Source organism: Empidonax traillii, unplaced genomic scaffold (genome assembly GCF_003031625.1).
Source record: "Empidonax traillii isolate 1590-97213 ecotype Southwest subspecies unplaced genomic scaffold, ASM303162v1 scaffold451:size1465578, whole genome shotgun sequence".
Lineage (NCBI taxonomy): Eukaryota > Metazoa > Chordata > Aves > Passeriformes > Tyrannidae > Empidonax > Empidonax traillii.
The window spans coordinates 1,049,865-1,069,506 of NW_020955644.1; the positions used below are offsets into that span (position 1 = coordinate 1,049,865).

At 45.3% G+C, this 19,642-nt stretch overlaps 2 protein-coding genes across 8 annotated transcripts in view; one reads left to right on the forward strand and one right to left on the reverse strand.

The window, feature by feature from the left end:
- The first annotated feature begins 1,047 nt into the window (after positions 1-1,047).
- DDX20 (DEAD-box helicase 20) lies at positions 1,048-7,031 on the forward strand. 2 transcript variants are annotated; one of them, XM_027895206.1, is made up of 12 exons: positions 1,048-1,277; positions 1,389-1,483; positions 1,666-1,834; positions 2,133-2,247; positions 2,331-2,473; positions 2,941-3,079; positions 3,306-3,364; positions 4,027-4,109; positions 4,942-5,047; positions 5,135-5,236; positions 5,655-6,325; positions 6,377-7,031. In XM_027895206.1, exons 1-12 carry the CDS (start codon positions 1,082-1,084, stop codon positions 6,845-6,847), a joined length of 2,349 nt encoding a protein of 782 aa, XP_027751007.1. In that variant the 5' UTR covers positions 1,048-1,081; the 3' UTR covers positions 6,848-7,031. The 2 variants fall into 2 exon arrangements, with proteins under 2 accessions (XP_027751007.1, XP_027751006.1); XM_027895205.1 differs by having other exon boundaries at positions 5,655-7,031.
- A 6,955-nt stretch (positions 7,032-13,986) lies between these two features.
- Positions 13,987-19,642, reverse strand: part of KCND3 (potassium voltage-gated channel subfamily D member 3) — a 116,299-nt gene continuing 110,643 nt past the window's right edge. For 5 of the 6 annotated variants that reach the window (XM_027895156.1, XM_027895154.1, XM_027895153.1 and 2 more), the window contains 3 exons: positions 17,616-17,672; positions 16,415-16,662; positions 13,987-14,320 (listed from right to left, as the gene is read on the reverse strand). In XM_027895156.1, coding sequence (XP_027750957.1) covers positions 14,107-14,320; positions 16,415-16,662; positions 17,616-17,672 — 519 coding nt within the window. In that variant the 3' untranslated portion in view covers positions 13,987-14,106. The remainder of the gene's footprint in view (positions 14,321-16,414; positions 16,663-17,615; positions 17,673-19,642) is intronic. The other variant, XM_027895158.1, reaches the window with a different exon arrangement.

A 19,642-nucleotide genomic window follows, 5' to 3' on the forward strand; every position in this document is an offset into this window, starting at 1 on the left:
GAATATCCACTTAAAAATTAAAAAATAATTGGAACTAACAGAATGCCTGCAGATCCCTGTCCTGTTCCTTCTGTCCTGGTCTGTCCCCGCTTGGTGGAGGTGAACTCTCCAAACTGGAATCGCTCTTCCTCCTGTGGGGCCCCGCTCTTGCTCAGTACTCAGATATTCCCAGGAAAAATACCATAATACTAAAAATTAACAACTGAATAGAATCTGACAGACTTTTCTCCCCCATCAGGAACATAAACACGAGGAATTTCAAAGGCGTGACCAAGCCTGTGATGCACCAAAAGCCATTAAAATTCATTTTTAGGCTGTCTGGCACGGTAAGAAGAATGACACAGTGTATGTGCTCGGACAGCAGAAGCCACTGTGGAGATTTTTTTCAAACCCCATTGCAATGAGTGGCAGCTGCAATAATGGAAGCCACGACCGCTACAATGAAAAGTTGATATTCATCGTAATGAAAGTTGATATTCATAAAACCAGCCCACGATTTAAAATAAGTGGTCTGCAGAGGGTAGTAAGTAACGCATATAGAGTTTAACACTTTGGTCCTGCCCATTTGTGGTGTAATGAGTGTTTCAAGGCCGCTCAAAAGCTAGGGGGGCGATGTACCACCACACCAGCGAGTTACCATACTATTCATTTTTGTGCCATCCTGGCTTTTAAAGCTTGTTTCATTGCGCTTCTCCTCAGGGAAGCGGCCACGGCCCCAAAGCTGCCAGAGCTCAAGGAGCGCTTGGACAACGCTCGGAGGCGCGGGGTGGGATTTTGGGGGTGCCATGTGCGCGGCCGCGACTCGGACTGGACGATGCTTGTGCATCCCTCTTCCGGCTCAGGATATTCTGTGATTACAAGTGTGTTCGGACGGGACAGTTTGCACGTACTGAGGACAGTTTGTGATTAAACCAGCCCAGAGCTCGCTCTGAGGCGGCGCTGCCGCCATTTTCGACTCCCCCCCCCACCTTCCCCTCACGCCCCCTGGCGGCGCTGGGGGGAGTATCGAGGCGAAGCGCGGGATTAAAGACACATCTCGCGATATTTCCCCCCTCCCCGCACCGTCCTCACCCCCCCCAAGATGGCGGCGCCCACGGAGCCGCCGCCGCCGCCTCAGGGCCGGTTCCGCACCCGGGATGTGCTGGTGCCCGGCGGCCCCTCCGATTTCGGCTCCCTCCTGCTGTCCCCGCCGGTGCTGGCGGGGCTGGAGGCGGCCGGCTTCCTCCGGCCGTCGCCGGTGCAGCTGAAAGCCATCCCGCTGGGGCGCTGCGGGCTGGGTGAGCGGGCCGGGCCGGGCGGGCGCGGGGCTTGGGTGGAGGAGGGAGGGGGGCAAACCAGGGCCACCCTGGGGGGGCTTCCCCTGACCTCTCTGTGGGGGCTCTTTGCAGATCTCATCGTTCAGGCCAAGTCCGGCACCGGCAAAACGTGCGTGTTCGCCACCATCGCCCTGGACGCGGTGCTGCTGGAGAGCCCCGCCACGCAGGTGAGCCCCCGGTGCTCTTTGAGACAGAAACCCCCTTTTTTTTTTTTTGGGGGGGGGGGGGGGAAAGGGCGTTGAAGCCCTTGATGCACAGCAGTTTAAATCTAAGTATAAAGCCCCTAAAAAGGGCCTTTGTTGTCGGAGCCACCTTGCGGCTCTCAACGTTTAATCCTCGCCCCCCGCAGATCCTGGTCCTGGCGCCCACCAGGGAGATCGCGGTGCAGATCCACGCCGTGATCACGACTATCGCGATTAAAATGGAAGGCTTGGAGTGCCACGTGTTCATCGGGGGGACCCCTCTGAGCCAGGACAAGAGCAGGCTGAAGAAGTGCCACATCGCTGTTGGCTCCCCAGGTAGGGAGGAACCTTCGTTGTGATTCAGGCCCTGTGTGATAATTGGACATAATTGGGGTATCTTGATATCTGGGGTGGTTTTTTTTGTTTGTTTGTTTGTGGGACTGGATGATCTTTAAGGTCCCTTCCATTTTTAGGACCATTTAAAGTCCCAAACCATTTTATTCTGCGTCTCTTCCAAATATGCCCTTTTTTAAGTCTTACTAAAATACTCTTTAAAAAAAGCTTTACAAGTTTGCCTTGAGAACCTTTCAATTCACGCTTTTGAAGTTCTTTTCCCTCTTTTCCTCACGGGCAGGTCGAATCAAACAGCTCATAGAGCTGGACTACCTGAACACAGCCAGTATCAGGCTCTTCATCCTGGATGAGGCAGACAAGCTCCTGGAGGAAGGCAGCTTCCAGGAGCAAATCAAGTAAGGAAAAACACTCATCTCGTGCATTTCTCAGTAGATTAGACGGGGGTTTTGTTAATTATTCCCATGTTTGTGTCTCCCAGCTGGATTTACTCCTCCCTCCCAGCCAATAAGCAGATGTTGGCTGTGTCAGCTACTTACCCTGAGTCCTTGGCTCATGCTCTGACCAGGTACATGAGGGAGCCAACCTTTGTGAGGCTGAACCCCACTGATCCAAGCCTCCTCGGTGAGTAAATACCCAGTTTTAGAGATATTGTTGCCAATAGATGAAGAGGAATGTACCAAACCCAAAATATGTACCTTTAAAAGTCATGATTTTTCATAATTTCAATCTGCAGCTGAGTTGTTTAGTTATAAAGCATTGATTCCAAGTGAATCTTCTAGTGGAAGGTGTTCACTAGGCCATAGAATGAGATGGTTTTTAAAGTCCTTTCCTACCCAAACCATCCTGTGATTCTGTGTATTTAAAACATCAGTGACAGATGTAACTCTCTGGGTTTTTTTATCCATTCAAAAAATATTTCAGCTTTTATGAGAAAAACCTCTCCTGGTGGTTCTTATTTGGCACCTCTGTGTGTTTGAAGTGGAATTTTTTCCTTTAGCTGCAGTGACACAGTTTGCATAGCACTGTACATGTTTTTATGGCAACTCTTAATCTGTTTTTGTTTTTTTTTTGGGGGGTTTCCTTCTCAGGGCTGAAGCAGTACTACAAAATTGTGAATTCCCATCCACTTCCACATAAAACATTTGAGGAAAAAACCCAGCACCTGCAGGAGTTGTTCAGCAAGATTCCGTTCAATCAGGCCTTGGTCTTCTCCAATTTGCACAGCAGGTGATGAATGTGAAATAAAATCTGTAAAAAGCTTTTTTGAAAGCAGTGCTTGTAATGTCCAGTCAGGGATAAATTTATGGATATTGGTAAGTTTATGAGACCTGTGAGGTCTCAGAGCAGTCTGCAGATTTCAGATCTGAAACACAGCCTGAGGAATGCAGCGTGAGCTACTGAAAATAAAGCAATGCAGTTTTATTCCCAATTTTCCTTGTCTGTATTCCATCAGGGCTCAACATCTGGCTGAAATCCTGACATCCAGAGGCTTCCCTGCTGAGTGCATTTCAGGTGAGTCCATTCACAATTTCTAATGAATCTTTTCTATTCTATTGAAATTGTGCATAAATGCAGCCTAAAATAGAAAAATTAATCTTAAATCTTGGTTAACATGGCCTCTGATTAAATGACTGAGAATGGCATTTGAATCTTCATAAGTCTCTTGAGACTTAATGTAAAAATTAATATTTAACTTCCCTGTTTTCACGTTTGTTTCAGTGTCATTTTTATGAATGCATTGCCTTTCTTGCAAAGAGAGAGTTGCCTCACATTTGCAGGTTGAAGCTGGGCTTCTTTGGGATGCAGGTGTTGAATTTAAATCTCTATTTCAGTTCTCTATAAAAGCTGTAAGCTGGCACCTGCTGCTTATTAGAAAACTTGAATTTTTACTTCAGCTTCCGTGGCTTATGTGTTTAAAATCCATCTAAAGTCAGTGTTATTTGAATGGGTTAAGCATCTGCATAATTGGCTCCTCTTTAAAACCAATAGAATTATTTTCTGTAGTAATTACCATATTTTTCAAGTTTTGTTTGTTCCTTGTTTACTCATTTGTAACTGCTGTTTGAGGAAGTTTTCTCTAACTTACTTCTGATGATACAAAGTGGGATTTTTTCTGGAAGGTGAGGGGCATAAAGCTGTAGAATATACTTTATTTCTAATTTTTGTCTTTCCAGGCAACATGAATCAAAACCAACGACTTGATGCTATGGCCAAATTAAAGCAGTTCCACTGTCGAGTCCTGATTTCCACAGACTTGGTGAGTTTTTACTGCTTTTGAACGAGCTTTTGACAGGTTTTATTTCAGATTTACTACCTGCTATGCAGATTTTACAGCACGCAGGGCTATTGCACATAAAGTTATTCAGAGAATTAGATTTGACTTGGAATTGAACATGAATGTGCTGATCAAGCACATTGAGGCTCTGTGACTTATTTTCGCTGTGAACTTGAAAATTGCCTCCTATTCCTCATCTACCTGCCCATGGCAGGGGATTGGGATGAGATGATCTTTAAGATCTCATCCAACACAAACCAGTCTGTGATTTGGTTCATAAATTAATTTATCCCTTGCTTTGTTGATTCTTCAAAGTTAAGGGACTTCAGAATTGTTTCCTTTGCGTGGGAGCTGTGGGGAGGAAGAGCTTGTTTCTCTAGTACCCAAGTGACTTGGCAAACAGCTAAACAGAGCAGTGGTTATGTTTGAGACACACTCAGCTTCTCATTGTTGAGGAATTTTGTTATTTGGTTGGTGGTATGAGGTGCTGCCACGAGAAGATGTTGTCAGGTTGGACTTTTTGCTGCTGGGGGGAAAAAATTCATCCTGGCTTGTATTTAATGTGTGGAAGGTAGAAGGAAAATGATTCCTGGTTTTCATGTCCCAAAGCAACATGCCTGTTTTACCTGTAATACTGTCAAATGGTTGGAAAATTGTAGGTGCTTTAAGCTGTATTATAACAGTGAAAAATTATCATCTGATAACTGATATCATCTGATCCCTTCCAGCCTCACCCTGTGACTCTGTGTTTATTTCAAGCTCTGTTCAGCACGTCCAGCTCTCACTCCCCTTCTCTCCTTCCCGTTTTCTGCAGACATCTCGTGGCATTGATGCTGAGAAAGTGAACCTGGTTGTCAACCTGGACGTCCCTGTGGACTGGGAGACCTACATGCATCGGATTGGCAGGGCTGGGCGCTTTGGTAAGAGCCAAATCCGTGGATTTTCGGCACTTTCCCTTGCTTTGCTGTCTCTCTTTGGTGACTAATTAATTCTTTTGTGTGTCACAGGCACTCTGGGTTTGTCTGTGACCTACTGCTGCCGTGGGGAAGAGGAGAACACGATGATGAAAATCGCTCAGAAGTGTAATCTGCAGCTCCTTCCTCTGCCAGGTGTGCTCTGGGCTTGGGATGCAGCTGGGGTTTGGTTGTTCTCTGCTATTCAGAGCTTCAGACAAGTCCCCAGGGAGCTGATTTGTGGCTTCTCTGCTGGAGCTTCATTGCTTTCATGCCAGGTTTTTCATACTCTGTGGTGATGAGTCCTTGTGGAGCTGCTGCAGTTGTGTGGAGCAGTGAAAATGGACTGAGATTTCCAAAAATCTGTTACTAAACCTTTCTCAAGTTGGAATATACAGTAGAGGAAGGAAGGAGTAATTAAAACAGCAGAATTCCAAGAACTGAAGGGGTTGCTTTGTAGCCATAATTTAGTGTTTTACCATACAATTTTGCAGAGCTTTATTTGGGTACTCATTTGAGTTCTAGGGGGAAGGATGGACTTAATTAAGTGCCTGCTTGTTTCCCTTCTGTGCAGAGCCAATACCTCCTGGAATGATGGATCAGTTTGAAGATGGGGAGGTGGAAGTTAAACCTGCTGTACTTCCAGGACCTTTGGTGAATTGTGACACCGTGTCAAAACCAGAGGATCCAGTGCTGCAGCCTGCCCAGAATGGTTTTCCAGAGGCACCTCAGCCTCTCTCCAATCTTCCAGGGGATAATTCTTCTGCAGAAAGGCCAAAAAAGTCTCAGAAGCAAAAGCAGATAAAAAAGTCCACAAATCCTGCAAATAAAAATAGGAGGACCCCCCAAACCTCCAGTTGCCCCACAGAGCAGAGGAATCCAGTCAAAACTGTTTCCAGGGCAGATGGACGCCACAACACTCAGGCTCCAGATGAGGAGGCCTTGAAAAAAAACCTTCCCAAAATTCCATGCTTGTCTTCCTTCAAAAACCAGCTCAACAATCCCTGGAGCTTCTCCGATTTTGTTGAGGACTATGAATATTTCATCAAAGAAGGGTCTGAGAGACAAGTGGAAATTTTAAGGAGCTATTCAGGCCCAGCAGAGCAACGTGAGCTCCCCAGGAATGGGGATGTGGAGTGGGAAGAGATGGGACATCACACAGAGACAGCAGCAAACGGTGACATTTCTGGTGACAGTGATGGTTCAGACACTTCCAGGGATTCCTTTAGTAGTGGGGAGGATAATTCATGCTTTGAAACATTTTCCAGGACTACTTCTAATGGCAGGGAGAACAACTCATGCTTTGAAGCATTTTCCAGGGCTTCCTCTAATAGTAGGGAGAACAACTCATGCTTTGAAGTATATTCAGACCCACAGGAGAAAAATGCTGTCCCCAAAAGGCATCAGGGTCGTTCAGGTTTCTGTCCCACACCAGAGAAGCCTCAGGAGCCCTCACAGGTCCCAAAGGAAAAGGAAGGGAAAAAGAAAGTTCTGAAACAAAATGCTAAAAAAAAGAAAAGCCACAACCAGCAGTTTTCTAGTTCTTCCACAAGGAAAAATGAAGAGGACTGGACCTGCAGCTCCTGGGATGATGCTCCATCTGAGGCCTGGAGTTATGAGGACTATTGGAAATGTTACCATGAGGCTTGGCAGAGCTACTATGCAGCAGTGTCTCACTACAGGGAGAGTTACAGGCAGTTCAGCTGGATGAGGGCCTACCATGTGAACTCTGTGTATCTCCAGGAGCTCCTGAAAAGTGGGGATTGATGCCTTGGGACCTGCAAATGGATATGATCCTTGAAAGCTGTGCTGGTCTGAAGGACACGAACAGACAGACATGGTTGGGGATCGAAGAAAAATGTTGTCTTTTTATAAGCAAGTTGTGCTTTGGTAAATGTTTTACATGAGTACAGTGATGGTGTTACAAGTTGTTAATAAAAGGAAAAGAAAGGCAGATGGATGCTCTGTTTTAATCTTTACAGTCCAAAGTGAACAAAGGATGGTCAAAGTGAAGAGAAATTCCCTGTGAATTCCCTGTGACTCCGTAGTCTGTTTATAGTTGGTGATCATTCCATGTTCCATAATTCTCTTGGTAAACACCAGGCACTGATTATATCCTGGTTAAGTGACAGAGTGAAACATGCATCTCAATGCCTGTGTTGCTAATTTAAATCCAGTTAATTACCACTGTGTAAATAACATTCTATAGCAAGGTGTGCAGCCCAAGCTGTGAGGGAGAGGATGGTTTTAATTATGGAGGGAAAGTGCAGCAATCATAATTGTTCTGTCCCTCTGGGTGCAACAATATCAAACTTGCCACACTTACGGGAAAGCTTTAATTAGAATTGAAATTACCTGTTAGTGCTAAAACTAATTGATGTTTCCTGTTTGGCTTGCAAGTGCTCTGTCCTGAAGCAGGAAAAGATGGGAATGCTGGCTGGCTTAGGGTGCTGACCCTGGGCTGACTCTGCACTGATTTTAAAGCTTCATCTTCTAGCTTTTAGTGTGTTTGGGATCATTAGACATTTTTTTCAGCAACTTTCCTTGATTTCTCAGTGTTCCAGTGTTCCCCAGAGCACCCAGAGCCTGCTTTTGGTTGTTTTCTTTTCCTTGTGCAGAGTTAGGCTGGAATTTTCTTGGTAGTGCATCCTACCTACAAGCTTCCCTTCCCAGGAGAGTTGCTGCTTTAATTTGGTGCTCTGGGTGTCTCCAGAGGTGTTGGATTCCTCGCCTTCAGCCACTTTTATTTTGAGGAACACACAGTTTTCCCTCAGCTCACACAGTCCACTTGCCTGAGAGTTCCTGACACTCTTACAAAATTCCCTATGCAGTCCCTGGGCTTTCTGACCTTTTATTGTGGGATGTTTGCTCTAAACTTTAACCTGTGTGACCCAGACTCGTTTTTCAGAGTGCAGGAGGATTCTAACACTGATTTAGCTCGGGAATGGTGTGGGAATGTAGCCCAGGATGGGCTCTGGGGCTGCTCTGTGCTGGGGCAGTGAGGGCTCCTAGTGGGACCCGACCTTTACTGCAGGAGAGAAAAGTCTGTGTAAGCTGTTAGGAGTCCCCTAATAAGTGACCAGCTCACTGTTTTCATTAATTGTTGCTTAAACAAGAGCTATTAGTGTTTAAATGCAACTTGACTTAGTTGAACACCCAAAGTTCTCCGAAAGAACCTCCCAGGATTTGTTTTGTTTTGTTTTTCAGAAGAAATCTCCAGCATCATGTTGGTATTTGTGGCACATACTCTGTTTAATCCGGATTGGATACATCAGGTACAGCAGTGGCACAAGACTCAATACTGTAAATGATATACAAGTTTTCAACATATGCACTACAATCCAAAAGAAGACAACAGGAAACTTGGTTCTTCTAGAAAGTTTTTCTCCAATGAAGCTACCTGCAGTTGTGTACAGTACAGCTCGGATCTGTCCTCTGTAAGCAAAGCCCATTCAGAGTATGAAAATAGAAAAGAAGAAAGGTTGAGAGCTTCTCAGAACATAAAACTCCTAAAGAAAAACACCTCTGGAATGCCATACTGGTATTTATCAAAAAGAGACCATCACACCAGCGTGGAAGATGCTCCACTGGCCCAAGGTGGGAGCTCCCAGTTGTAGTGGCACCAGAACGGAGAGGAGCCCTCGGTGGGGGTGGTCCCTTCCCCCCAGACAGCTGAGACTCCTGGACTAGCACTAATTTAACCCAAAAGGGAGAGGAACACGTGCACACAGATACACACAAAGGAACAGACCTGACTGAGAACACAGGAAGGGGCTTTTTCACAAGCTCTTTGTCACCTGGTCTTTGTTTTTTTTCCCCCCTTTCCACCCGAAGCCTTTCTGGCACAGGTTTTGCTTCCTGAACACAAGCAGCACTTCTGGCTCCAGAATTCCCCGTGGGGTTTTTTTTGGGGGGGCTCCACTTATTGCAAGAGGAGGGGGTTGATTTCCCTACAGGTTTGATAATTGGCAGAGAGGTGAAGTGACTTTTTCGGGGTCTCTTCAGTGGTTCAGCAGGACAATCAGGAGCAGAACTGCTGATGCTCTGTCTCCTGGCTCTGATCCATGTGCTCCCTGCCTTCCCTTTGCTCTTACAGTTTTTAAAACCATTAGAAGTGCATATGGCAAGTGGGAAGCCTAAAAACCTGGGCTTTAAAGCCATAGATCTGCTGCAGCTGGCTCAGAGTGTTGGAGAAAAAGAAGTGGTTTAAAAGAAACTCAATTAAGATAGACTAGATGGGTAAATTATGTGGAAAATTCACCTAAATTCAAAAGCAGAATGAAGTTTTCAGTTCAGAGCTGCTGATGTTCACAGCCATCCATTGTAACTCTGCATTAGTCCAACACAGAAAAATGTGACAGGGTCCCAAGGGATGTTTCAAGCACCTGAATGAAACATGATTTGGAATCTACTGAATTTTCTTTACAATGCATGTAAGATACAACATGTTTGCAACCTCTTTACCTAAAGAAGCAAAATATTTGAAGAAACTTTGCTTTCTTTAGCTGGTATTGATCTGATTTTCGTGTGCTCACCATGAGCTGCCTAAACTAGAATGGTAAATGTTGGGTTGCAGTTTACTGTCAATAGTTTTGGGTTAAACAAGTGGCACTGATTAAATTTAGGGTTTCTGGCCAATTAAAGAAGGATGTATTTTGAATTATTCATTAACTTTATTTCACACTGAGGCCATGTGTGTTATTTAGGTTATTTTTCCCCTGAAACTTCTAACAATGGTAATTATTTAAAGGATAAAAGTAGTCTCTGGGAGAAGAATTTGCTGTAGAAAGTTTTATATTCCTCTTGTGGAAAGGAGAATAATTTAAATAGTGCAAGGGAGTATAAATGGCAGCAAGAAAGGAGAAAATAAGGAGAGAATTATGGCTGAACAGCTGGAGAAAAATCCTTGGCATCGAGGGCTATCACTCTGGAATAAGCTCCCCAGGGAAGTAGAGGAAGTCATTGGGGAATTTTAAATCTAATCCAATCTTAATCTAAAAATAGCAGTGCCATATATCACAGTGAAGGACCCTGTGCTAGCAGAGGATAGATTAAATTTTATAATCCTTGAATTTTTGTGTGCCAAGATGTGTTATCTGTGGCCTCTTCTTTATGGGTGTCCTTAAGATTTTTAAGGAAAACGAAAGTAAAAGGTGGGTTTTGGACAGAGGAGATGGAAGTCAAAGCCTACATGAGAAAAATATTTCTCATAATTCTCAGCCAGCTGGGTGTGACTCCTTTTTGCAGCCCAGTGCCAGGTGGGAAGAGAGAAAACCTATTGACAGAATGTGCTGAAAGTCCATGAATATATTTGTTTTCCCTAAAAAAAAAAAAAAAAATTGGAAAGGAAAGAAAATGCTCAGAAAATTTGATATTTTTGATATTGCTCTAGGGAAACCTGAAAAAATATAACCCCCTTCCCGTTGCCTTTTGTACAAATAATCCATTTTAATCCTTTTTTTTTTTTCTTTTTTCTTTTTTTTTGAAAGATATTTTCTAAAACTATAAAAAGTAAGGAATGAGGGGAGGGGGAAAGGCTTGGACATGATCTGCAAACACTCTCCTGGTGGACAGTCTGGCCAGCAGGGTTGTTTTCTAGAACCTGCCTGTTTTCCTGCATTGCTTCTCCTCTCAGAGGGAGCCCACACCTGGAGAAGCCCCTTTCCATGCCTCAGGAATGACCAGGAATGCTGGGGTAGGTGCTGGTTTTCGGTTTGGGATCGATGGACGTGCCTGGCCCTGGAATAGGGAGGGAGATGCTGGTAAGACTGGGCAGCACTGGGGCCTCTGGAGACAACAATCTACACCCTCCAGGTAAAGTCCTGGCTGAGGAATATTCGGGATTGGCCTGGCCTTACCTAAGCCATGGTTTATAAGTTGCTATCTGAAGATTGGGAAGATCTTTGTGGCTTAGGGAGGCTGATTTAGGGGAGCTGTTGCCTCCACTGGAAATATCCTTAGCCCTGTTCCTCTAGCTCAGACTCCCTTCATTTTGCCTGATTTTAGACTCTGAGAGTCTGTGCTGAGGAGCTGGCTGCGTGGGGCAGCACCTGCTCAGATCATGGCAGGAGAGGCAAACCACGGATTTCTGAGCAGGGATAACAATTCCTCTTCCACGGGAGAGAGCAGAGGCCGTGGCTGCCTTGACAAGCTGAGCCCAGGCAGCCACCCAGAAACCCTTAGGGCTGGCTTTCTTCCTTACTATTTATTTCTCCTCTTAAAAATGTTGGATTTTATATTCTTTTTGTCCCCAAAAAGCCTTTTGATTGATAGCAATTAAAAGTACCAGGAGTGCTCTGGCTGAGGGCTGCTCTGATGGCTATTTACAGATAGAGAGACGGGTGCAGAGAGATGATAAATCAGGAATAAGAGAGGCAGCACCAAGAAGCCACGTTGAATCCCTGATTCTCTGTGATTTTTTTCATTCCTGCCAGCACATTTCACCCTCACTCTGTGCCAGTGTAAATGAGGCTGCAAGGTGGGAGGGAGGTTGGTGGAGAGCAAGGCCTCTGATCTACAAGGGTGAGGGTGTTCAGACGGGGAGCAGATGATGACAGTTAATGGAATTAAAGCAAAGATTAAATTAAAACATCGAGAAAAAAACCCCCTCAATAATGATAAGATTAACTGCAGTACAACCTCCTACAGGAAGCAGCAAAAGGCAGAGCGTTTTAATCATTAAAAACAGGGCTAAACATAGTTTTGGGGTAACATATTGCAGCACTGGGATAAATGAGTAGAAGCTGGTGGCTTAGCCATGGTTCTAGTATTCCTGGGATGTTGTAGGATTCTAAGGAGGGCATTGGGTTAATGCATCAGCCATCAAGTCCACTCTACAGACAAGCAGCAGTGCTACCAAAGCAGGTTGTCAGCTCCTATGTGTAAGTCAGCATGGAGGACTGTTAATTATCTATACATGTGTGTGTGTGTGTGGTTATTTCTATGTGGATGTGTATGTGGCTATAAATATTACATCAGGATAGGCTGGGGCAAGTGTTAAAGAAAAAAGGTCATCCCTTTGCTGAATCAGCCTCAGACGTGCTTTGAGTTGTTCTTTTGACTCTGGTGTTGGTGAAATCCCTGCTCAGAACAGGACCCTGGTTGTCTTTCCTTGTTCCTTACAAGCTGCTGGGGAGGGGGGTGGGTCACTGAAGAGGTTTGTGCATGACCACAGGAATCAAAGGAGTGGGAAGGCAGGTGATGATGTTCCTCACTCTGCCCTTCCTGGGTCATGCCCGTAAAAGGGGATCCCCCTGGAAATGGGAGGAAAAAAATTGCTCATATGGGGGGGACAAAACCAGTTACGTTTCAGGTCCGTGTGTTCCCTCACAATAAATAATTCCTGGGAGGATCTCAGGGGGTAGGACTGGCCACAGCTTGGTCAGCAGTGGGAGCTGCTTGGCAGTACCACCCAGTGTTCTCCAGTTTTTGGTTGATTTAGTAGTACAGGATTAGACTTTTCCCAAACTGAGTGCCGGGCTGTGAAAAGAAAATGCTGTCTGTGCCAGATGTTATCAGATGTTTTCCACGCTCCAGTACTGCTCCCCCTTCTCAAGCAGATCCTGTGCTGGGCCTGGAGAACTAAAATTGCTCGTCTAGTCTATCCCCAAAATCAATGCAACCCAGAAGCCACTGATGAGACAACTGGAGCCCTAAGACTGTGAAAAAGCCAAATACCTCTCTGTCCATGCAAGATATTTGGCTCTGGGGTTAATTATTATCAAGTATAAATCCAGACATTATTTGGCTACTATTTACAATGGGTTGTACGTCCAGTGCTAGCAAAGGAATTTCTACATAGAAACCAAAAATTAAAAAGCATGGGCATACATTACAAGAAACCTCTGTTAGACTTATGAATGCTTGATGCAGTTGAGTTCAGTGCTTCCATTCTTTGCCATTTGTGTGTACAGTATTAAAAAAGAATCCTACCTTTTTTTTTTTTTTTATCCTTTTTAAAAATACAGAACCGTAGTCTAGTCACACTCTTACAAGTAAGTGATAACAAAAATAGAAAGCAGATACCCATGTGGGACTAAAACTCTACTAAAGCCTGTCTTTTTTTTTTGTTTGTTTGTTTTCTTTTTTTTTTGTTGTTTCTTTTGTTGTTTAGTTTTTCTCCACAAATATGTTTTCACAGACAATAATTAGCAGACAAACACACTGTTTGCAATTGCACTGTATTGACTTAAAAGGCGGGTACAAAATTGTCTAAATAAAATGCCATCCAAGGTGAGAGAGGGGTGTGTGTGGGGGTGTGTGTGTGCTGATACATGCTTGTGTTTCCCTATCATGGGAACGTGCTCTGCCCTTTGGAATTCAGTGTTTTCCTGCTGCACACTCAACACACACACACACACACAGAGGGATGGAGAGAGATCTCTGTGACAGGTGGCTTCTTTTGCCTAAATCTTTTCCTATAAAAGAAAAAAAAAAAAAAACCACGAGAAATGTGAAATTTTGGTCGGTTTAAAGGTTCTGCTCCATGAAAAAGAAACAAACGAACGAGGAGAAAAAAAAAAAAAAAAAAGAGAATAATAATTCACAAAATCCATTGTTTTTCACCTTTTCAGTCATTTCCTCATGAATAAATATTATCCATTTAAAAACCTTTAAAAAGGTGCTGCGATACACAGTGTTATATTTCCGTTTGCTTTATTGACTCTCTCGTTGCCACGACGGTTCTTTTCCCCTCCAGCGCCTCCTCCACAGGTTGGTTTGTTGTTTGTTTGTTTGTTTGTTTTTAATTGCCCCGTTTTACAGCGGCACAACACGCTCTCCAGGCGGGTTGGTGTTTTGTTTTGTTTTTTTGTTTTTTTTTTTTTTTACCTCCGACCACCCTCTTTCCTCTCCTTCCTCAGTCCCCTGTCCGAAGGGAGCTGCCTCCGCGGGATCTCCGCCGGGAATCCGCTGACACAACGTCGGGGTCGGTCCATCCAGGCACAAGTTGCAGCAAGAAAGGAGCGTGGAGGGGTGTGGAGGGAAGAGGGGGCCACTGGCTCTTCCAGCCTCCTCCTGAGACCGTCTTACAAGGCAGAGACCTTGACGATGTTGGCCGTGGTGGTGGTGGTGGTGGTGGGAATGTTCGTGGAGTGCCCGGGGCTGCCGGGGGTGGGTCTGCTCTCGCCCTCGGGGGTGAGGGCGGGCGGGGTGGGGATGCTGATGATGGCTGTGGTGATCTGGGCAGCTTTGCAGTTCGGTCTCAGCCCGTCGTCTGACTTCATGTTGAGGCTGGAACGACTAGAAAACAAATTTAGTGCTTGACTTGGTTTGTTTGTTTGTGGTTTTGTTTTTGTTTTTGTTTTTTTTTTCGGCACGAGATTGCTGCGAAGGGGTGAAACATCCTGAAATATTCAGAAGACTCTGCCGAAAAGGTCCCTCCCCACCCCGCTCCTGCAAGAAATCGTTTGTGTCTGCCCGGATGACACTACGCTTTGGTAATGTTGCCCTTGGTTAGCAAACAGCTTTCCACGGGGCAAATTGTTCTGTTTCCATTTCTTTCTTGCACAATTGTAGTTTATTTAGGAGGACATCTAAACACACTGCCCCGTGTACCGCATCTTTTCAGAGCACAGGTAGTTCTTTCTGAGGAAGATGTTGTCTTCCTTGCATTTCAAATACCTCTTTCAAATTCACTGTCCCTTGATTTTTTCTATTTTTTTTTTTTTTCCCCTCCTCTCTCTGCAGTAGGATCTGGCAGCTGGGAGCATTCTTATTAGATCTGCATCAATTGCATCCTATAATTAATTACAGCAGGAAAATGATAGGTTGGTTTCTGTGCATCTGCACAGCCACAGGAGTCTGCTATTACCAGCCCAACACGTTCATTTTAAACACAAGGTCTGTCCTTTCCAAGTGCAAAGCTCCCAGTTGGAAAGCTCTGGCTGTTGTTATCTCAGACTGACTCACCCAGGGGACGGGTTTTTGATCTCTCAAGGATCCCAAGAACAGCAGGACCCATTCTGCCCCCTCAATGCCTCGGGCACAAGCTGAGAGTGGGGCAGTTTTAGGGCCTGGGTGGTTGTGCCAGTGGTAACCAGTACCCCCAGTTAGTCGCATTCCACGTGAAAAACAACTTAAAAGCTTTTTTTCGCCCCCCCCTCTCTCTCTCTCTCTCTCTCCATTCTTCCACAGTTTGGTAAGCAAGTGAAATAAGTGTTGACATTTAAAAATATCACAGGCATCTGATTTAGCACCCACTGAAATAGGCAGAATAGTTGACATTCCACGAAATTACTGCTTCAGGTGCTGGTTTAAAATATTGTCATACTGCAAGTGAAATAGCTGGAGACTTGTTTTGTGCTTATTCATTCATAATTCATGCTCTGAAATGCCCTTCTGGCACAAAATAATCGCTTGCTGCCCTCAAGGCAGCTTTGTTTCAGTTTCTACATCCCTTTGATAGAAGTGGGGAGAAGAAGAATGGGAAGTTCAAAACCAGCCCTGGTGCACAAGAAACTTAATGGGCTGAGGGGGATTTAGAAAGTAATTTAATGTTTGCAAGAACGTTACGGTGAATAAATGGTTTTTTCCCAGCAAGTTATGCATAGAATGGAATTTGCAAAGTTTTCCATTCAGGGACAATTCACCTGTGTCATTTATGGCTTTTTAGGTGGGGGCTACTAAGACAGCACTGTGAAATTCCTCCTTATTTGTTTCCCAGTGATGCTTAGAGTTGCAATTTAGACTGTTGGACAATGAAAATCAGTGGAGTGAGTGTCCCTGGGGGGCCACGTCAGTGTGTGCAGCTCCCTGACAGCGTTTGCTGACAGGCACTATTAGCCCATTGTTTTTGCCTGCTCCCAGCAAAGGTTTGGAAGTGCTGGGCCATCTGGGAGGTGGTCCTGGGGCAGCCATGAGAACTTCCTGGGCAGGTGTCACTTGGAATTCACACTTCTACATCCAATCTGGCCAGAGAAGGATCACAGAACATCCTGAGCTGGAAAGGACCCACAAGGACTGAGTCCAACTCCTGACCCTGCAAAGGACTAAAATCCCACCCGGTCCCTGGGAGTGTTGTCCAAACGCTCCTGGAGCTCTGGCAGCCTTGGGGCTGTGCCCACTGCCCTGGGGAGCCTGTTCAGTGCCAACCACCCTCTGGGGGAAGAACTTTCTCCTAACATCCAGCCCAAGAGCTGCACTATAGTCTGGCTTGGACCTGGTTCTTCCAGGAGCAGCTTGGAGCCATTTATCACTAGAAGGGGGGGGGAACCGAAAACTCCCCCAGCACCACCCCCCTCTCCCCGGCTGGAGAAGAGCCCTGCAGGTGGATAATGATAGAGGTAGATAAAGAAGGTAAAGGTGGATAATGCCCCTGAGAGGCTGGTACCATACCTGGTTGTGAGGGAGGGCTGCTCGCTGCACTGGATGTGGATGGTGCTGAGCTCCTGCATGCTCCGCAGGCGCGTGGCCGGGACGCTGGAGTTGGGAAGGTGAGTGGTCTTCTTGTTGCGGCGGGAGCAGCAGGAGGTGGTCAGGCCGTGGTGGCTGGACAGGGAGGGGCTCCGGGAGGAAGGGTAGTTCTGCATCGAGCTCTCCATGCAGTTCTGCTCGAACATCTGTTCATCTATGAACTCGTGGTTCTGGCAGGGGGGGGGAGGAAACGGAGTTATCACCCTCTGGTGGCACCGACAGCTTTGGCCCAACAGCACTTTGTGTGCAACGGCAGCTTTGGCTGGGCTGGTGGGGGAGTGTCAGCCCCTGGGCTCTCTGCCCCTGTGCCTGGAAGTATCTGCACTGGGCAGGTCTTTGAAAGGTTCTAAAATGAGCTTTAAAAAGATCTTAAAATGATTCTGCCCTCACTGCAACCACGAGGAGATTTGGCTCTCCTGTGTCTGTAGGGGAACAAGAGGAGCTGTTGCAGTGAGAAAAGCACAGGATTATGTCAGTGCTGCCTTGCTTACACAGTCTGAGGTGGTTAACCTCTTGTGGTTGAATTTCCTCCCAGTTTTGTGTCTGGATTCCAGAAGTGCCTTCAAAAATCCTGGAATGACACATGGAGGAGTTCATGCCCCTTTTTTTTATGTTTGGGACAGGACAGTGTTTTATTTGGATGCCCACTTGGACATAAAATCTAATTTCAGGATGTGTCTTGCATTGGCTGTTGGGTTCAAAGCATCCCTGCAGTGCCTTGGATGGATGGAATAAACATGGCAGGTGAGAGTGGGAAGTGTGTAGGGAAAGGAAATTCAGAAAGCTGAATCTAGAAAGAGCTATTTTGCTAAGGAACAAGAAATCCTGGAAGAAAGAACTCGTGTGTGTCTGTGTGTACACGAACACCCAGTTAGTTCTAGAGAACAGACTTTATCCAGTCCCTAAAAAGGATGGGAAACAAAAGCAACCATGCTGAAGGCAGCCATCAGATTCCATCAGAACAACTAACAACTCTCACAGGAAACAAGAGCACTGGAGAACCAAGGGGAGCCACGTGCACAAACTCCCAAGTACAAGACCAAGAACGAGAAAACCAGCAAACACTGTCGAGACAATGTCACAGAGACCATAGAGAAAACAGATCGAATTAAAAAGGAAATACCTTGATGGTGGAAGCTCGTACAGATAACAGGGGATCATCCACAAGATAGGACAATCCCTATGGGACAACATGCCAACAAAAGATAAAAACACAATTGATTGTCCATTCCAGCATTCAGAAGTTTACTCCCAGCACTGCATCTCTTGCCTCAGCATTCCAGCTCACTCCAGTTTGAATGGGCAACAGGACCTTCTCTGCACCAAACCTTGCCTGAATCAGACCCCTTTGCTCCTTCCTTCTCCAGCTTTTGAGTGTTGTGTTCTTGGAAACAGAACAAAACCCATCACAACGTTATTGCTTTGATCTTTCGAGAGCTGAAGGTGAAGGAAAACAAACTTTCAGCTGCTGATTCACGAGCCAAGAACTGGAATTGCTTTGCCAGTGGGTGTGGGGTTTGATCACACTCTGTGAAAACACAGGAGAAAGGTTTGGGCTGGAGGACTGGATTCGAGGCACTTGGAGAAAACATGGCCTGTGAATGTCCATGGAGTTGGAATGAGAGGAACAACCTCCTTTTGTCTGAACAAACTCCATCTGTTGTGTTAATATGACAAAGTAATCTCTGTTGTGGCAGCTACAAGTACTCCAGGGTCACTTTGTCACCTGACACAGCAGATTTGTGAGCCATTCACAGCCATTCAGCTGTAAGTGTGTGCTGGTGACAACCCAGACACAGTGTCAATAAATAATGTACTTTGAGAGTCCTCTCTGGTTTAAGGAAAGGTGAATTGCCCATTGAAACGAGTTTGCAACCACGGTACATTCCTCATTCCATTCCTGCGACCTGGTCACAAAATGACTCTTCAGGGTTTCAAAATGCTTTTACTACCATTTTAATTTCGGGAAGGAAAACTGTTGCACAGTGTTTTAACAGATTTTTGTGAGCTACAGAATTTCCACACAAACCCATTGAGCTGTTTGGATTGATAATTCCAGGCCAGAATCCAAACTTGCTGTGTGATTTGGTGCTGCATCATGGTAATAACTGGCTGAAAAATGCAGGGGGAAAACGCATTAAACGTCGTGCAGATTCTCTCTCTGGGTTTTAATCAAAATCCGAGCATGGCTGTTATTGCCATTCTCTGCTGAAAAGAGCGACATTTGGAATATTTTCAGGGCCTGGGACTCACTGTCTGAGCAGGTTTGTGTGCTGGAGGCAACCAAACCTTTGTTAGGCTCATCCAGACAGGTACTAGGGTACAAATTACCCTGCATCCCCAAATTAGGGTCTGCTTTGGCCACGGAGCTTCCAGCGCTCACCGGCTCATTAATAACAGAGCAGCTCCTGCAGAGCCCAGAGAGGTTCACCTGCCCTGTGCAGAGGTCAGAATTTCTAAAAGCCTTTATAAAATCGGGCCTTGCAAGGGCAGACCCCGCAGGCAGGGCTGTCAGCTCCTGTTTGCCTCACCCAGTTTTGCTCAAAGTTCTCAGATGGAAGTGGTTTTGTTGTTTTTTTTTTTTTTTTTTGTGGAACACGGGTCGTGGTCGTGAAGGTTTCAGGCAGAAAGTTCCAAACTGAAGAGTCAGGCTGTGAAATATCTGCTGGTTTATGTAACATCCAAAAACTGGTCGAAATAAAGGCACAATGAGTTCTTATAAAACAAACTCAACAGTCATTGGTACAGGAAGAATCAGTTCACTGTCCTTGGTGACCTTTAGAGCTCTTTGGGCTCAGAGATCACTATAATTAATCAGCACCCTTCTTCCAGTGTATCTCTGAGGCCTAAGTGGTGTTATTCCAGCACAAACCAAACTATGGAAGTGAAGGTGATTTATCTAAAAGAAAGCTCTGGCAAGTCAGAAACCAAAAGTACATTTGATGATGGATGCAGATAGAAAAAGGCATGAATATTTCAAGTGTTAACCTCGCTTCATTCTCTCTAGAATGAATCATGGTATAGATAATGTGTTCCCTTACTGCAGAACCTTTTACATCAACCTGGAAGCAAAACATATGTATCAAATAAACATCTGAAACGTTCCCAGAGACTTCTGCATACACAATCACTTAATAATAAAAAAACAAA